Below are 19624 nucleotides of genomic sequence, written 5' to 3' on the forward strand. Positions count from 1 at the left end.
TACGCCTGAAGCTAAGTTGCGTCATTTGTCCCTAGATGTTCCCGAAATAGAGGCTGCCTTAGTCAATTGCCCTTCGGGGATGCCAAACAAGGCCACGGTTACCGTTACAAGACGCTTGGTCAGCAAAAAATTTGACGCAGGAACTCCTTGGGAGTTGTCTAAGTGTGTGTAAGCATTGTACAATCTGCTCATCGATACGCAATGCGGTGGCATTATCAATGTCATGAAATTCGAAACGACCGGTATAAAAGACCGCGCTGCGGCAACACGAACTGCCGCGGTCGGCGGCACAAGGTGAATTGAGGCAAGCATACTCCAAGTGGCGGTGCCAGGTGCGCTGATGACGATCCGATCATTACAAGCTGGTATCGATATCCATCCGCGTCGAAGCATTATGCGCCGTGCGGACCACATCAGAGCGAGAATGTCGACTACTGATAGCTTCGCGCGCTGTGTTCTCGCCGCTTCGTTCGCCTGGAAGTGACAGGCAGAGCGAAGGTAAAGCCGCTCGCTGCTGCGGGCTCTATCGGTATTGTATGTGTGATTCCAAAGAACATATGCAAGTTTCGCTTTACTTTGCTTAGTGCTTGAAACCTTCTTCACCTCCACCGTTGGCCGGCCCGGTACCTCACTATCTCCTGGATCGGCCCATATTTTTTACTTACATGACGGACGGTTTTCTCATTGAGCAAGCATAGAAATGATTACGAATTTAAAATTTTAAACTGGGCAAGCATCGTAATTCGTAGGGCTGTTAAAGAGTGGTCCGTGAGAGATACAGAGGGAATGGTAGGGGAAAGTAAGCGCTGTCAAGGACGGAAGAAAATTAGGGGTGGGTGGGTAATGTATAAAGAAATTTGCAGGCACAACTTGGAATCAGCTAGCGCTGGTCAGGGATGGTTAGAGAAGGCTGAAAGTGGCCTTCGTCCTGAAGTGGAGATAAACATAGGCTGATGACGTTTTACAACATCCCAAATTCGGCAGAAAATTAAACCACCGTTGCTCTTAGGTCATAGTTTGCTTGGGACCGTGAGGCCGCATTCGCATGTTTACAAAACGGTGCGTCTCGCCGATTGAATACCCCCCCCCCCTCCTACTGTTCTCGTACTGTATGTGCATCGCATCGACTGCTTAGAACAAACAAAGTGCTCAGTGCCGCAAGATCGACTTGGGCCGATATCATGCGAAACCAGCTACAATGTTTAACCGTTATGTATTTCGTGTACGGTGCTGTGTTGTATTCTGACTTGCACTTGAACGTGTGTTCTTATGAGGTTGGTAGGCCTATAGAAACGTTGGCGCTGAGCATTGTTCTGGTGTTCACTGGTTATCCTCGACTTCAATGAAGTGCCACTTGGGCAATGAGAGATAGCGCAGTTATGGGACCCAGGTCCTCACGTCACCAATATATGATTCATTGTCAGTCTCCAAAATTGAAATGTACCCGCCTTCGTGTATTCCGCATCTGTCGGTATGCAGACTCCTAAACCTGCAAAAGAAACTGTACACCTGGTGCGAGACATCATCGTGTTTTATCAACTGAGAAGGAGACAAGAAGAAGCGATGATCTCTGATTCGATGTCAAAGTGTGATACGCAGCGAAACTTCCAAATGCGGATGTTGCGTTGTAGAGTTTCTGTCCTAATTTGGGACTATCCATAGATACGTCTTTCTGCATTTCTCTTTTAGGGTTGCTTTTTCCATAGCTCTCCTTGCACTTGACAGGTACCCTATGCGTCGGTACGCGTTTGACGACATCGTCGAGCAGCCGCTTAGACTGTATCAGCTGCCGAAAGAGCTGATATTGTGCCTACGCGCACGTGGCTTAAGAACCGCACCTGCAACCGTGTGCATGTGTACAGGGGCTGGTAGCCTTCCATTGAGGACTTATGAATTAGATACTATGCGGATTTATTTTTCCTATCCGTAATTAGTACCTAAATAAATACATTTAGTCGCTTTGTATCAATGTGGTGGTGGATGTGGTGGAGGTGATGTTGCTACAGGCTGGATTAGCCTAGCAGAATTGCCTGGAAATTGCTCCGCCTCAGCGTGTCCTTTTGCGCCAAATATGCTACCAGGTATCCATCAGTCCTGTGTATCACAGAAATGTAAGAATAATGCGGGACACTTCCACTGCCATTCTTTCGACTGCGCTGCGGTGTACGGACGAGCGTGGTTCCACTTGTCGCCGCTGTAGCAGACGCCCGGAAACGCAAGCTGTCGATTAGCTAGGGATGTGTAGCGATGTGTCGTAAGTATATAGTCTGAACAACAGATGCATGATGTGTGATCATGCTAACAGTCGCCCACGCTTCTTTAATTTCTTGTCGTATAGTCTTTGCTTTGCTTCCTACTCACACTCATACAACACCGTAAGTTAAAAGCGCTGCCACTTCGGTTGCACGCTTCCCTTAGCCTAAGGGCCTTTTGACTAAGAAATTGCCTACGAATCGCGCAGCTTAGTGAATTCAGCCCCTGTGGCCACATTTACAAACCTTTGCGTTCATAAGCGCGTCTTAGCATTAGCCAGCCGGCTTCGCTAATGATATGTATAACATCGAAGTTGGCTTAAATTATCTCTTGCTAACATTGTCCCGCGTAAGACTGTTTTTGTGAATACTCGTCCTGCTTCCTAGAAATGAGTACTCATGCTTGCCAGTATTTTTGTGCAGGATTTAGAGGATCTGGACCTTCGCCTACAAGTAAAGTTTTGTTTGAAATGGCAAATTGAACAATGTCACTCAGTATTACTTTAAATGGACTCTAAAGAGAAAAGCCTTTTGAGCTGTATTAGTAATTCACCTTTCTACAAAACCAAGAAAGACACTCCGTGAAAAGTGGTTTTGTTTGTGGGAAAAGAAGCAAAACGTAGCACGGATGTCGATGCCTCGTTGAAGTTCTTCCTCCAGGGCGCCGTGATGTCAACTATATTGGGCTGTGTCTGCTGGAGCCCGGGCAAGTTTCTAACCGTAAACATGGACTACGTTACATGCTGAACGAGCCAAAGACTGAAATTAGCAATCTCCAGGAATGCTTACAGAGCTACAGTAACCCAAATTAAATGTACAGGCGCTGGTGATTCAACCCAACATTAAAGGAATAGAACTTCAACTTTTGTTTTGCCTTCGAATAATCAACCTAATATCGCAGTTGTCTTTCGAAGGTAGTGTTTTGAATGAGTGCTTTGTCAGCCTATTTAGGGCTTCGCTTTAGGATCCCTTTAGAATTGTTTTTGGGTAACCTTGCACACCTTTCGGGGTTTACTTTCAGCGTACGCTGTTCTTGGCGTATGTCCATTAGGTGTATGCACAAATCTGTTCTTTTTTATTTTCCAAATGCGAATTAAGATTGTTTACGCTCCGCCGCTGGCTGCCGGCGCGGTGAGGTCGCCCCATTTGGTGATCGCTATGTCTGAAGGGGCAAGGTTCTGACCGGTGTTGTATAAGTCGCGGGTCGCTCTTTTCGTCGCGACGATAGATTAGATTTTTTGCAAGCACTGCTCCAGGAGGGCACACGCAACCGGCAAACGGAGAGCACCCAAGGTGTAGCGGGGGGATCAAAGCTGGAAGCAAGGGCGGCCCGTGGGTTGGGGCCGCCCTGCTTTCACACAGCGTGTTTCCCAGTCTGGAAATTCTCGTAATGAAAGTGCCTTCTGTCGTTGGCTTGATCAGTATTGGCAAGTCGTCGTTCGGGATGGCAACGTCGACGTCATAAATGATGCCCGCAGTACCATCGCCGCCTGTAGGGATCATTGATCGCACCTTTACATTGTCGATCTCAGTTATATTACGTAGGCCTTGTAGGACGCTGCGATGTAACACATCAACTGCCAGGACATTTTTACACGAGTTTATTCGCACGTCTTTAATCTCATTTGGTGCGATTCTCTCGAGTAACGAAGAGAGGACCTGCCTGTTGAGGAGCCGCAAATAGGTCGCCGGGTTGACAAACATAAAGAACAGACTGTGTGCGGCCAGCACAGTGTGCGGCCAGCACAGCGGTACACTCTTCACGGTAGAAGCACTTGGCGACGAAGATGCCTGCAACAGTCTTCTTTTTGCTGATCTACTCATCACGACCTTGAAGTCATCGTCCGACGAGTCGTAGCTGTCCGAACATAACTCAGTGGCCTCGCTGTCTGTATCGCTTGAAGCACTTCCACGTTTCCTGGACGCTATCCGACCTCACGGCTGCGCATCAGGAAAGTCCTCCGAGATCTCTTCATCAATTGCCGCAAGGAGGGAGTGGCAGCTCCCAGAAATGCAGGGAAACAAAGCGAAAAAGCGGAGACAAAAGTATACACAAGCGTTCTATCAAAGAATCACTTCGTCGTCACCTATACTGCACTGCCTAGGTTTTCCGGAGTGATGTCGATGTTACAGAGTAAGGGCACTGAAAGTAATTCGTCTACTTCCATCTACTGACGAGCGTTCGAGAAAAGAAACCAGCCCAGAAACTTTCCTCAACTCTTTGTCCTCAGGAATCGCTCGCGAATACGATATCCGAGTGGCTCCATAGGGTGGTACCAGCTATTTTATAAAGCCGCTTTTGGGAAGTACGAAAGCGAGAAAGAGAATAACAAAAGAAAAAAGGAGTCTTTTTATTGTCACTTTAGTCATAGCCCTAAGAGTTCTGCAAACCGAAGTTTAGCTGAAGCTCGGCGCGACGTTTGCTACCAGACCTGCGCATCAGTGTCAGTTTCAGTTTATTATTCTTTAAATACAATGAATGGTTAACAGGCAATATACAGACGTGGGTCCCAATGTCACAAACTGCAACGGGACCCTAGGTCTCAATAATCGGCTCAGGCATCATGGAGACTTGATCTTGGCCAAAGAGGACAACGATAACCCTGGCCATATTTCTTGCAGTCTTATCGGATCAAGTTTTCCGTCGTTAAGAGATAGGTGACATATTGTAGCTTATCGATCATGGTCGGGTCGAGGAAGTTACCGCGCCTTTGTGAGAATAATCAGCTGTCTTTTTTGGAACCTACTACGTCGCGTAGCTGGACACTATCGACAAAGTGTTACGCGTTGCGTATTAGCTAAAGCTACTACGTCACTGCGCGTGGCAGCTGTAGAGGCTACAGTACATTTTAGAGTAGCAGACAACGAAAAAAAAAGGCATGAGGGGTCCTTGTTTGGTGCCTAAAGCAGTGTGCAAATTCTGGAAAACCATTTAAGTCACGAAAGTGCGTCATTAAACAGGGAAGACGATGTTTTATAATTGAGCAAGTTGTTTCAATACGGTTGTTTGTTTTTCTATAAATATTTAATCGTCAACTGACTTCCGAAGTCTTAATAGCGACTTATTACAAACCCCCAATAGAATCCATTTTGCCTGGGACGAAACTTTATTATTAGCATTAGTTTGCACCAGTTACGGTATAAGAGCAGTGTTATTTACAGCTGTTTCATTACGGAACTCCTTGCCGCCTAACACAAGGTCACTGCCTCAGCTGTATTCATTAAAAGAAGAAGCATTAACGTAGTTCTTTTATCTAATATAATTTCCGTCCATCCCTTTCTGGCTTGCATTATATTTCTTTTTGGTTATCTGATATTTTTACGTTCATGCTGTTATGTTTCTGTGGTTTTGTTGATTTTGCGAGCTATTGTTATTCAAAGCGCTAGTTCGGTTTTCTTGCTGCGTACCTGGCATGTCTTTTAACGCGACTGCGTTAAGGAGCTCGTGTCGCAGAAAAGCCGGTGTCGTCGGTGTCGGCGTCGGCGGCGTTGGCCGTGAGCGATAAATCCCAGAAGGCACTCCATAAAAAAAAAAAACATCTTGCAAGATTCGCAAGAAGATGGGAATCGAGCGAGGGTCTCCGGAGTGTGAGACGGAGACGCTACCACTCAGCCACGAATTCTTTCTTTTTCTTTATTTCCAGCTTGGCTACAAGCCTCAAAAGTGTTATCTTTTTACTTGGACTGCACGCAGTATGGCGTAGTCTGTTGGCATATAGACATTGCGATGTTAAAGGCCGAACTGTGTATGAATATTTTGTGGAAATGGTTGTGAAGGTACGTGACGTGTACAAGATGAATGACTGTGATGGAGCTGTGGTGTCAATGCTTGGTACTTTGACACATATAAAACGAGTGTGATCTATGATCACAAACACTTGAGCCACGAATTCGATCGGTCAAAGCGCGACAAAATCGCCTCTAGTGATTGTGATGTTGCCTTAGAAACGTGCCGTAGAAAGTTATATTGCGGTGTATATCGGTAATTATGACCGTGTAAATTACAGAAGTCGCAGTTTCGCGACTAGCGAAGTACGTTTCCGCTACATTTCTTCTGCGCTATGCGCACACGCAGAGCCATCTTGCGGCAAACACAGAAGACCCCCTCCTCGCAATGTACGGCGCTGCCCCGACACGTGGCGCGCCACTCGCCCCATGATTAAAGCCCCTCAATCTCCCAAAGTAGCGCCATTCACTTCCCTCCTCCTCCGCTCGGCGCGGCCTCGACGGTGGCGCCGCCGGTGGTGGGCCTGCCGTAGCAGACGACGGCTAACACGCTACGGGAGGAAATCCGCAGAAAAGTTCGTTCGAGCCCTGCGGAGCAGTTTTTTCAATCGAGATCTTTCTTCGTCAGTCGGTAACTGGCCTTTAGAATTTCGTGCTAGAATTGCGGAGGAAATAGAGAAAATGACCATTATTCAAGGCGTATTTAAGGCGTAAAGCGCGCGACGTTGAGAGTTCGTGTTGCTGAAACACGACGCAAGCACGCGGTGTACTCAAACACGCGCGTAATTACCAATGTTTCAGGTGTTGACAGCGTGAAAGTATGCGTACGTGGTTTCGTAGGTTCATTCACGTACCTGCAGGACACTTTTGTTCGGTCGGCGCGTGAGAGATTCCGGCTGTGTGCGGTCAGCAATGCCTGGCAACATGGCCGTTTTTTCATTGCGGGGTGCTTTGGTAATCGTGACGATACCTTGTTTTTTTTTTTTTACAAGTACTGCTCCAGGAGGGCACATGTAATGGCTAACGGAAGCCTCTGAAGAGCACGTAACATTACACTAATGCAGACGTCGCAGGGAGTTTTCGCATACAAAATTGGCTGTCCGCGATCTTATACCCCCGTGGCATGCACAGGCTTCGGCGAGCCCCATCTAGCGCTGGTTCTAGCTTTGGTGTTGCCGTTGCCGCTTTGGTGCCCTGACGGCGCCGTCAATAACACGAAATAATGACAAGTTGTTACGCTAGTAAATAAAATTTATTGAAGAAATACAATCGCGCCGAGGCGCCAACTTCTAAAGCAGCACTAGCGCACGAGTATTATGAAACGCCAACGATGAATTTACCGGCCCACGTACGACTCTACGATCTAAGTGCACGTTAAACATCCCCAGGCGAGCTAGATAAAGTTATCCGGAGCCATCCACTACGACCTCCATCCTAGCTTTAGTCGCTTCGGAACGTTAAAAACATTAATCACCACAAACCAAATCAATACATGCGGGCGCACATTCGAAGCTAAAAGACTGCATCGTAAGTAATAGTGAGCCTTGCAATAGCGTTGAGAATGTGCTAACTTCTGGTGGAGCTCAAAACACACCCTGAATAAAGTCGCTTTTATGTCACAGGCCAGCTGCAGATGCGTGCATTTCACCGCAAGACGATACTACATGAAACAAAGAGAGCACATTCGAAAAAAGAAAGTCAAACAACGCGCTAAAAACCACGCAGAGCATGAACACCCACTTTTTCGAAGCGGAAGGCATGAACTAGGCTCAAAATAAGAGGTTGTGAGTAGCCGTGGCCCTTACTTCACTAAGCCGTGCGCTCTTTGCCACTTCCTCGAAGTCAGCCCGCCCGATCCTGCGAATACACACTTCTTTTTGCGTTGCGCCCGCCGGACGGCAAAGCAAAAAGCTTTTTGCCCTCGCTGTGTCTGTTGCGGCAGCCGAAGTTGCAGCAGCATGGCATCGCAATTAAGTTCTCGGCCCTGCACATTCTATTACGCTAACGCACTCCGTCAGTCCGCCTGCCGTACTTTCGTCGCGCAGGCCCAACAATGGAGGTCGGCGCGCGCTGGAAAGAAAAAATATACAAAAGCGCGGCGCCTGCTCCACGCTGGAAAGAAAAAAATATACAAAAGCGCGGCGCCCGCTTCCACGTGACACAGATTGGCCAATGGGGGAGCGGAGGAGGCTGGGGCGACAGGAGGCGTGGAGGAGGACGCGCCAGGGTGAGCGGGGTGGCGGAAAGATCTAAGAATGGCGCTACTTTTGAAAGATTGAGGGGCTTTACCCATGATCGCGTCCGCTTTCATGGCGCATCGCGGCCCGGCTGTTTGGCTCGCGTAGACCGCGACGTTTGGCTCGCGTAGATCGTTTGAGTGGGCGGTGCGAACGGGGTGCGATAACGCTATCGCGTTCCACTCTTGAAGGCGAAGCTTAAGCGTCCTCCAATTTTTTTAACTTTGCAGTTCTCATCTTGGGTCCCCAGTATACGGTGGCCCTATACTCGCGGACAACTTTCTGTGGCTACCAATGGAAAGGTATGGGCACGTGAATATTGCACATGTGTTATCACGCCAAGTAGCCCGCCAGCGTTTGACAGTGTTTTTGGTTGCTTGGAACAAACGCTGAATCGACGCAGCTTCCACGTGCGACGCTTTCTCGTTTACCCAGACGCGGAAGGGAAAAGCTGCAGAATAAGTGAACCTTTACACTCAGCGGCGTGTTCTGTTTTATTTAAGTGTTGCTAATAAGGTGTTTATGTTTTGTCTTTTCCAGCCTAAAGTAACGTGCATTAAAATGCGGGGCTGTTTTCAGAAGCGCTCTCACTTGTGCGCGCTGTCTCCGTAGCTTTCCCTTCATAACCACAGGAAGTTGTTCCGCGAGTATAGTGTGTAAAGAGACTTTTTCTAAGCAATTTTGTTAGAGCGGTTATGCTAATAATTTTTTTAATGCTGAAATGAATCTATAGTTGCTTCTAGTTTTACTTACAGGAGGTAAATATTGATGCAGGAACGCTTTTGAGCTGGTGAGCAACCCAAGTCAGCCTGTCGGTGCTTTTGATCGTTTGTGACGGAGCGAGCGATAGACGCCGAAGGAACAAATAGAAACGATCGCAAGTCCAGTACAAGGTGACGTGCCAGAGAATGTGTGCGTGCGTGTGTATGTGTATGTCTGTGTGTGTGTTTGCGCGTGTGTGTGATGCGAAACAAAGCGAACTATTCCTGTTCGTGTCTTATTTTTGTGCTTTCTTTCGCTTCTTAACAGGTCGTAATACGGCGACTGATATAAATGATGGCTGACGAGGACGACAGGAGGTTGCGCCGATCGGAAACCGAATGCTGTCTTGAATGCTGAACGAACTGCAGTGCATTGGCAAATGTAAAGGAAGGAAAACAAAGGTTGAAGACGGCTCTCGCTTCGTTCACTTTACTATGTTTATTTATTTATTTATTTATTTATTTATTTATTGTAGGTTTTGTGACGTGGAGCGCGAATCCATCACTTTCCCGCAGCGACCTTCATTTTTTTTTAGTTTTCGCAGGGGTGGTGAACGAGCAGCGACAACGCCTCCGTACACTCCGGCGAGCAGCACACTTATCCTGCACAGTGTCCACTGTGGGGCGAACTTTTCAGGCTTCGGCGGGAGCCGATTCGGCTTCAGCGTTGACGTCTGCTTTGTTGGCATCAGCAGGAGCAGCAGCAGCTGCAGTGGTGACAGCAAAGGCTGTAAAGAGGGGAAAAAAACGAGTATATAGGATGTAAAATTGAGGTTCGCGTATGTTAAGATCGCCGGAGGTAGAAATAACGGTGCCTGCGTCTCATAAACGCCTTCTGGTCGTTTTATGGAATGCTCGAGAAACGCGCCAACGCGAATGCCTGCCTTGGGAGCGCAATCGACGTCTCCTGCGTTGTACGGATGCGCAAACAGTAAGAAAACCAGAAGCATAGTAGATATTGGTAGAGGAAGCGAAGGGTAGCGACAGTCTATTTGTCCAGACTGAGACCTATGCAATGAAATATCCTTTTCCTTCGACCGCTTTCAAACCTTACGTGAGGCCTCTTTCAGCAAAGAACCGAAAAAAATGCGCCACTGAATGTTATTTGTTGTGAATGTGTTTCCGCTCGTACGGTATATATTTATCGATGCGTGCGAAAATAAAATCTATAGTTTGAAGTGAAGCGCTGTGTCTGTGTATCTGTTTGATTCTACGTCCTCGTTCAGTCGCGCTTCTACACTCTACCATGGATTCAAACTAACTAGCCATCCAACGTGTGCTGAACTGATTGAGGAAGCAAGCGTACTCTAAAAGCTCCCTTCGCCCGTCCTCACGTAAAGAAGGGTAGCCGCACGCCTGGCTTCTAGAGCATCTCTTGAAAGCTTTACGCGAACACCATTAGTGAACAAAAAGTGTTGTCACCACACAATCTTAAAATCCGCATGCTAATATAGAGACTCGTCGACGCTTTCTTCTTGTTTTGTTTATTAAACGTGAAAAAGTGCTACATTCCAGCGCGAAACTTGATGTGTTCGAGCAACGCGGGCCCGTCGGCGTCACGCAACGCCTAGCAACTACAGTGAACTAGAAAGCTGCATAGTGATCAAGCAGATTATGTTGTCACGAGTATAAAACTATTTACACGTTGTATTTACAAAGCGTATATACGCAGCTGCCGAGAATCCCGAGAGGCTCTTGCCACTTCGTCGTCTTCACCGTCGACGACCTTGTCCTCTTTTTCCACCGTAACAATATGTTTTAATTATCCGCAAAAGTAGAAAAGTACCTATCGAGGAAGTGATCAGGCAAGGATACACAATCTCTCCAATATTATTCACGACATGCTTAGAACAAATATTCAAGTTGTTAGGCAGGGGAAGGATCAGCAACGACGATCAACGGTGAATATCTCGATTACCTTTAGCTTGCCGATGACATCGTCCTGTTGAGCAACGTTGTGAACACATTGAAATTGTTTGAGGACCTTAACCGAGAAAGTGTAAGAGTAGGTTGAAGATTATTGCGCAGAATACAAAGGTAATGTTGAATAACCTGTCAAGCGAACAAAAATTCATGACTGGCATCCCGCCTCTAGAGTGTCTGCACGACTAAGCTTATCTAGGTCAATTATTCATACGGAACCCTGATCATGAGAACGACATTTACAGAAGAATGAGATGAGGCGGAGCCCATGCGTCCAGCGTTATAAAATCATGACCGGGAGCTTAACGCTGTCGTTGAAAAGTACAACGTGCAATAATTTAATTCTTCCAGTACTACCATATGGAGCAGAAACTTGGAGGGAAACAACGAAGTTTGAGAGCAAGCAAAGGAGAGCCCCAACAAATAATGGAGTGAAAAATGCGAGGCCTAAAATTAAGAGACAGGAAGAAGGCGGTGTGGATAAGAGCGCAACGGGGGTAGTGGTAGCTGAAATTAAGGGGGAAGTTCACACAGAAACTCCTCTGGGAGTTGTGCAAGAATGCGTAAGCATTGTGCAACTTGCTCACCACCACGCAGCCCGGTGTCGTTATCAAGGTTCCGAAACGATCTGTCCAGCACACACGACAGCGCTGCTTCGACCCGAACTGCTGCAGACGGCGGCGCAAAGTGCATTGATGACGCAAGCAAAGTACTGCAGGTGGCGGCGCCAGGTCCGCTGATGACGTTCCGATTAATATAAAGCATTATAACTCTTTAGCGCCTTGTCCATACGCGTTGAACCATTATGAACCGTGATCACGTGACCATGATAAAGCGTACTGTGGCGGCGGCTGTATATGGCACGGGCTGTATATGACGCACGGGTACCTATATTGAAAGCGATCTGCGAAAGGAGCGGCGTGCGACGTGTGCTGAGAGCTTCGTGACCCCTGTATTCAGGCCGTTTAGGTTGAAGCGAGAGGCAGCGCGAAGGTGAATTCGATCGCTGCTGGAGGCTCAGCTTTGTAACGATTGTTTTACTTGATGGACCGTTTTTTCTCGTTCGCTTAGCATAGCAATTCTTACGCATTTCAAACAACTGGGAAAAATTCACACGACGCGAGCGTCTATTCCACAGTTTACCCTTATGCCATAACGGCCCACCGCTAATGGAGCTAAGGTAAATAGGTTCCGGTAACGTACAGTAACTTAAAAAGCCCCCATGATTGCTCTGCATTATCTGCTTGTTCTGGTTTACATATCTCATAAACAACGCGTACGCCAAGAACGTACATGAATAATGATAGAATACTTTATTCGTTATTTGTATTCTTTAAGCTGACGTCTACAAATACTAAATATCATACGCCTGAAGCTAAGTTGCGTCATTTGTCCCTAGATGTTCCCGAAATAGAGGCTGCCTTAGTCAATTGCCCTTCGGGGATGCCAAACAAGGCCACGGTTACCGTTACAAGACGCTTGGTCAGCAAAAAATTTGACGCAGGAACTCCTTGGGAGTTGTCTAAGTGTGTGTAAGCATTGTACAATCTGCTCATCGATACGCAATGCGGTGGCATTATCAATGTCATGAAATTCGAAACGACCGGTATAAAAGACCGCGCTGCGGCAACACGAACTGCCGCGGTCGGCGGCACAAGGTGAATTGAGGCAAGCATACTCCAAGTGGCGGTGCCAGGTGCGCTGATGACGATCCGATCATTACAAGCTGGTATCGATATCCATCCGCGTCGAAGCATTATGCGCCGCGCGGACCACATCAGAGCGAGAATGTCGACTACTGATAGCTTCGCGCGCTGTGTTCTCGCCGCTTCGTTCGCCTGGAAGTGACAGGCAGAGCGTAGGTAAAGCCGCTCGCTGCTGCGGGCTCTATCGGTATTGTATGTGTGATTCCAAAGAACGTATGCAAGTTTCGCTTTACTTTGCTTAGTGCTTGAAACCTTCTTCACCTCCACCGTTGGTCGGCCCGGTACCTCACTATCTCCTGGATCGGCCCATATTTTTTACTTACATGACGGACGGTTTTCTCATTGAGCAAGCATAGAAATGATTACGAATTTAAAATTTTAAACTGGGCAAGCATCGTAATTCGTAGGGCTGTTAAAGAGTGGTCCGTGAGAGATACAGAGGGAATGGTAGGGGAAAGTAAGCGCTGTCAAGGACGGAAGAAAATTAAGGGTGGGTGGGTAATGAATAAAGAAATTTGCAGGCACAACTTGGAATCAGCTAGCGCTGGTCAGGGATGGTTAGAGAAGGCTGAAAGTGGCCTTCGTCCTGAAGTGGAGATAAACATAGGCTGATGACGTTTTACAACATCCCAAATTCGGCAGAAAATTAAACCACCGTTGCTCTTAGGTCATAGTTTGCTTGGGACCGTGAGGCCGCATTCGCATGTTTACAAAACGGTGCGTCTCGCCGATTGAATACCCCCCCCCCTCCTACTGTTCTCGTACTGTATGTGCATCGACTGCTTAGAACAAACAAAGTGCTCAGTGCCGCAAGATCGACTTGAGCCGATATCATGCGAAACCAGCTACAATGTTTAACCGTTTTGTATTTCGTGTACGGTGCTGTGTTGTATTCTGACTTGCACTTGAACGTGTGTTCTTATGAGGTTGGTAGGCCTATAGAAACGTTGGCGCTGAGCATTGTTCTGGTGTTCTCTGGTTATCCTCGACTTCAATGAAGTGCCACTTGGGCAATGAGAGATAGCGCAGTTATGGGACCCAGGTCCTCACGTCACCAATATATGATTCATTGTCAGTCTCCAAAATTGAAATGTACCCGCCTTCGTGTATTCCGCATCTGCCGGTATGCAGACTCCTAAACCTGCAAAAGAAACTGTACACCTGGTGCGAGACATCATCGTGTTTTATCAACTGAGAAGGAGACAAGAAGCGATGATCTCTGATTCGATGTCAAAGTGTGATACGCAGCGAAACTTCCAAATGCGGATGTTGCGTTGTAGAGTTTCTGTCCTAATTTGGGACTATCCATAGATACGTCTTTCTGCATTTCTCTTTTAGGGTTGCTTTTTCCATAGCTCTCCTTGCACTTGACAGGTATCCTATGCGTCGGTACGCGTTTGACGACATCGTCGAGCAGCCGCTTAGACTGTATCAGCTGCCGAAAGAGCTGATATTGTGCCCACGCGCACGTGGCTTAAGAACCGCACCTGCAACCGTGTGCATGTGTACAGGGGCTGGTAGCCTGCCATTGAGTACTTATGAATTAGATACTATGCGGATTTATTTTTCCTATCCGTAATTAGTACCTAAATAAATACATTTAGTCGCTTTGTATCAATGTGGTGGTGGATGTGGTGGAGGTGATGTTGCTACAGGCTGGATTAGCCTAGCAGAATTGCCTGGAAATTGCTCCGCCTCAGCGTGTCCTTTTGCGCCAAATATGCTACCAGGTATCCATCAGTCCTGTGTATCATAGAAATGTAAGAATAGTGCGGGACACTTCCACTGCCATTCTTTCGACTGCGCTGCGGTGTACGGACGAGCGTGGTTCCACTTGTCGCCGCTGTAGCAGATGCCCGGAAACGCAAGCTGTCGATTAGCTAGGGATGTGTAGCGATGTGTCGTAAGTATATAGTCTGAGCAACAGATGCATGATGTGCGATCATGTTAACAGTCGCCCACGCTTCTTTAATTTCTTGTCGTATAGTCTTTGCTCTGCTTCCTACTCACACTCATACAACACCGTAAGTTAAAAGCGCTGCCACTTCGGTTGCGCGCTTCCCCTAGCCTACGGGCCTTTTGACTAAGAAATTGCCTACGAACCACGCAGCTTAGTGAATTCAGCCCCTGTGGCCACATTTACAAACCTTTGCGTTCATAAGCGCGTCTTAGCATTAGCCAGCCGGCTTCGCTAATGATATGTATAACATCGAAGTTGGCTTAAATTATCTCTTGCTAACATTGTCCCGCGTAAGACTGTTTTTGTGAATACTCGTCCTGCTTCCTAGAAATGAGTACTGATGCTTGCCAGTATCTTTGTGCAGGATTTAGAGGATCTGGACCTTCGCCTACAAGTAAAGTTTTGTTTGAAATGGCAAATTGAACAATGCCACTCAGTATTACTTTAAATGGACTCTAAAGAGAAAAGCCTTTTGAGCTGTATTAGTAATTCACCTTTCTACAAAACCAAGAAAGACACTCCGTGAAAAGTGGTTTTGTTTGTGGGGAAAGAAGCAAAACGTAGCACGGATGTCGATGCCTCGTTGAAGTTCTTCCTCCAGCGCGCCGTGATGTCAACTATATTGGGCTGTGTCTGCTGGAGCCCGGGCAAGTTTCTAACCGTAAACATAGACTACGTTACATTCTGAACGAGCCAAAGACTGAAATTAGCAATCTCCAGGAATGCTTACAGTGCTACAGTAACCCAAATTAAATGTACAGGCGCTGGTGATTCCGCCCAACATTAAAGAAATAGAACTTCAACTTTTCTTTGGCCTTCTAATAATCAACCTAATATCGCAGTTGTCTTTCGAAGGTAGTGTTTTGAATGAGTGCTTTGTCAGCCTATTTAGGGCTTCGCTTTAGGATTCTTTTAGAATTGTTTTTGGGTAACCTTGCACACCGTTCGGGGTTTACTTTCAGCGTACGCTGTTCTTGGCGTATGTACATTAGGTGTATGCACCAATCTGTTCTTTTTTCTTTTCTAAATGCGAATTAAGATGCTTTTTGCCTACCAGGGTCACAACCAGCCTTCTCCGGAGCCGTGCACCTGTTGTCAGCCACGCTGAAGTGCTGTCCGGCCGGGCAGGTGATCTTGGTGCTGAACGTGTCCGTGCAGACGGAGTACTTGGTGCAGTCATTGGCGTCGGCCACCATGGTGGAGCCACCGCCCGGGGCGACCGCGACGCCTTCGCAGTCTTCGCTCGGAAGTGGCGGCATCAAGAAATGAGTGAAGTCGAAGCCACTCGGGCCATCGCTGGCCTTGGCGGCGGCCTTTCCTTGCACCACCGGTAGGACTCCGCACACCGTGACCACGGCGACGACCGCGAACACTGAGTACACCACGCCCTTTGTGTTGACCATTTTGCCTTTCGTAGTGAGCTTTGCCGCGATGTTCCTACATAAGGAAGAGAGAAACTCAGAACAGATGTACCTTGTGAACATACAAGTATAGCTCGCAGGAAGGATGTCGCAGTTTCGCCTGAAAGGCGAAGCCCCGATTGCGATAGCAAATTGCTAGACAGCTATACGAAATAAGAATATTTGTATTAACGGCCGTATATACTTTTAAACATCCATCTGCTTACTAAACAAATTAACAAGCATGGTGTCACGTGTGCACAGGGAAAACTTGAACACATCTGACTTGACGACCGCCGACACTCGCTGTCAAAACGCTGTAAAGAGGAAGAGCAGCAGCAGCAGCATCAGCAGCATCAAGCGCACTAGCCTTCCTGCTGCCTCTCGCTTCAGCGCCAACTAATATGCGAGAACACAGTGCACACGAAGTCATCAGCCATCCCCGGACGGCTACCCTTCGAACCCCAACGCAGATTGCCTCCAAGATTCAGCGCGCGCGGCCAAGCTGCGCCGGTGCAGCAGGAGTAGAAGTGGAGTTACGCGCTAAACTGCTCCCTTCCACCACCCTCCTCCAAGCACGCGTGCACCTCCCCGCCCCTTGCGCGCGTGAGAAGGCACCGCCGCATCAAGCCAGCATCCTTCTCGGCTCATCCTCGTAAGCTTTCGCTCGCAGCTGCAGAATACGGCGTGCATCCGCGATGTTATCGAACTTGGACTATATGAGGCACATCCCAGCGACTGCGACGGTTATGGAGAAGGCCGGAACGGTGGCGGAAATTTGCCACCGGAGTCCACATATTTGCTATCGCAATAATAAAGCGATAGCACTAGAAATCACACCGTAGAAGGTGCGCTTCCCGTTCAACATTTATCGTGGCGTTGTTATGTCACGCCTTGTGATTCATGCAGATCTTTATACTTACCTACACGTATTGTGGAACATAGAAGCCTGACAGAATGGGCTATTTCGTGACTCTCCATGGGTGTTTGGGTACAACGCAAGTGCGAGACTCGGGGCACACAATGCCGCGTCGTGTACAAGCGTTGACTGCCAACTAGCGTACAATGAACTACAGCAGTTAGCAGCCAACGCGTGCCGTCGATGCTTCTTTCGGTGTTCTGCGTGTGGCGTTGTATTGGCGTTGTGCCCAAGCAAAATATTCTAGAACGTCCTTCCTCTCTGCATTCCACATCGACTCAAGAAACCAGAGTGCTTAAATGGTCACTGGGATTTAGTGAGACTCCAAAGGGACTTAACAGATGTTGTCGGGGCCTAGTGGCCAACAATGAAGGTGTGCCCCTCAAGCAAGTTCTCGTTGTATGATTCATCCAGGAGCGTTTCCGAAGCGCAGTGTCTTTTTTGATGAAGGCACTGTGTTCCGTTCGTTCGAGACAAACGACATTGTTCGAGTCCATCTCTTAGTTTAGAGACTAGAGTGCAATTAGGATGTAGTGACACAGTAAGAGCATGCTGGTCGAGCCGCGCAGCTCATTTATCCAGCAGTAAACAAGCTTAAATAGCCTCCTTTTGAAACTTGTGCAGCAACCAGAAATGAAGCGAATGAGATACTTGTTAAGCTGGTCGTTATCAAGTCCTGCGGAGGCGCATCCCAGACATAAAGAGGAGAAAGAAGCAGAAGGCTGCTGGTTCGCAGAGTTGTCCTGACAATGAACGCGAACCACACTAAAAACAACAAGTAAACAAATAAAAAGCACCTGCGCAAGCCTGCGACCTAGCTCTAGTATTGTTGATAAGCGAACTGTGTACTCTGTCGCTCTCTTCTTGTTTTGACCTGTCGTAAGCGAGATTATCCGGTTCACCTTCCTTTAGCTGCCTCCTTACGAGCACTGTCTGGCTAGCACGCTTCTTCCCTCACGTACAGACAGGAGTAAAACATGGACAGAGTGAGTCTAGAAAGTGTAGCAAAGCCAAGGAGGTCTTCGATCGTGATGTTGGCGGAGGTGGTAATGATGATGATGTTGCTACAGACAGTATAGGCCGGGAATTGCTCCACTTAAAGGTCTGCTTTCCGCGTCATAAATATCTGCCATCGTGAGCCGATCAATCTCCTTCCCTAAGGGTGGATGACCTTGCACACGCATGAGGCCGCCTCCGAATGGTTGGAGCTGTGTCATGGAGAAGGAAGCTCATTGGGGGTACCTGCCTCCTTCTCAGTGGTACCCCTGGAAAGCCAATCAGCACTTCAGCTGCAGCCGAAATGGATGATTCCACTAGGTGGAGACCTTACTGAATAATTCTTAGGTATTCAACTTTCCTAACCACCAGCCCGTTAACACGAAGTCTGATTTGTAATAGTGACTTTATCCCACTACAGTGCCGCTCGTCCTGTTTGATCATAGGTTATACCACTAAGGGGGTAAGCATGTGGTGCCCGGTTCGATTCCCGACAGCAGCGACCACATTCGAATGGAGCATGAGTGCAAAAATGCTCGCGTACCATACCTTGGCTGCAATGTAAAGAGCCCCAGGTGGTTGAAGTTAATCTGCATCCACCACAATGGCGCTGTCCTCTGTTTTACTTTGTGAAATCATGCACTTCAAAACAATGAATGTACCCCTTACACCCTGTCTGCTGTTATATAAGCGTGCGAGAAGACATACAGATGAGTTTAGAGAAGGTGCCCACGTTTAGGGCAACATGCTAGGAGTTGCTTCTCTTGCATGCTCTAGAAGGTTTAAACAAACCTTAGCTAACACAGCAAAGAGGATTTACCATGCTGCGGCGACGTAGACATTCCACAGAAGCTTTCAAGAAGTAGAAAGTGACAAGCCTTACTACAAGCACGAAAAGATATTGAAGGACAAGATGTCGTTTTTCGACTAAAATAGTGTTATATGGGCAATGCGAGTGTGATGACTCTACCACGATAGACGCATCAGACAGCAAGAAAAATAACTCATCATCTACTGCACTGTCTAGGATTTCCGGAGTGATCTCGTTGTTACAAAGTAAAGGCACTACAAGTAATTTGTCTGCTTCCGTCTACCGACGAGCGTTCGAGAAAAGAAACTAGCCCAGGAACTTACCTCAACTTTTTTTCTTCGGGAATCGCTTGCGAATCCAAAATCCGAGTGACTCCGTAGGGTGGTACTAGTTGTTTTATAAAGCCTCTTTTGCGAAATACCAATTAGAGAGAGAAAAACAAAAACAAAAAGGAGCCTCTTTATCGTAGCTCTAGTAATTGCCCTGAGATAGAGTAAACCGAAGTTCAACTGAAGCTCGCCGCGACCTTTGCTACCGGACCTGCGAATCGAGACCTCCTAATCTTGGCAGAAGCGGACAACGATAATCTCGGCCATATTCCTTGCAGTCTTATCTGACCAAGTTTCGCGTCGTTAGTGCGAAAGGGGACATTTTGCAACTTATCCATCATGGCCGGGTCGAAGGGGTTACCACGCCTTTGTGAGAATTATCAACGGTAACTTTTGTAACTTGCCGAGTAGCGTGTCAGCCAAAGCTACAACGTCACTGTGGTGGCAAATTTAGATGCTACAGCATGTTTTAGAAGAGCAGGCAAATGAAAAAAAAAGGCCTGGAGGTCCTTGCCTGGTGCCTAAAGCAGTGTAGCAAATGCTCGGAAACCATTTAAGTCACGAAAGTGCGCAATTATGTAGGGAATACGATGTCTTATAATTG

General features: G+C 47.5%; 1 protein-coding gene across 1 annotated transcript; it reads right to left on the reverse strand.

Moving 5' to 3' along the window:
• Nucleotides 1-9400: 9400 nt before the first annotated feature.
• On the reverse strand, nt 9401-19119 carry LOC126548393 (uncharacterized). Its single transcript, XM_055077409.2, has 3 exons — nt 19015-19119; nt 15620-16002; nt 9401-9704 (listed from the first exon to the last, which is right to left on the reverse strand). Exons 2-3 carry the CDS (start codon nt 15966-15968, stop codon nt 9610-9612), a joined length of 444 nt encoding a protein of 147 aa, XP_054933384.1. The 5' UTR covers nt 15969-16002; nt 19015-19119; the 3' UTR covers nt 9401-9609.
• Between the last annotated feature and the right edge of the window lie 505 nt (nt 19120-19624).

Source organism: Dermacentor andersoni, chromosome 3 (genome assembly GCF_023375885.2).
Source record: "Dermacentor andersoni chromosome 3, qqDerAnde1_hic_scaffold, whole genome shotgun sequence".
NCBI lineage: Eukaryota > Metazoa > Arthropoda > Arachnida > Ixodida > Ixodidae > Dermacentor > Dermacentor andersoni.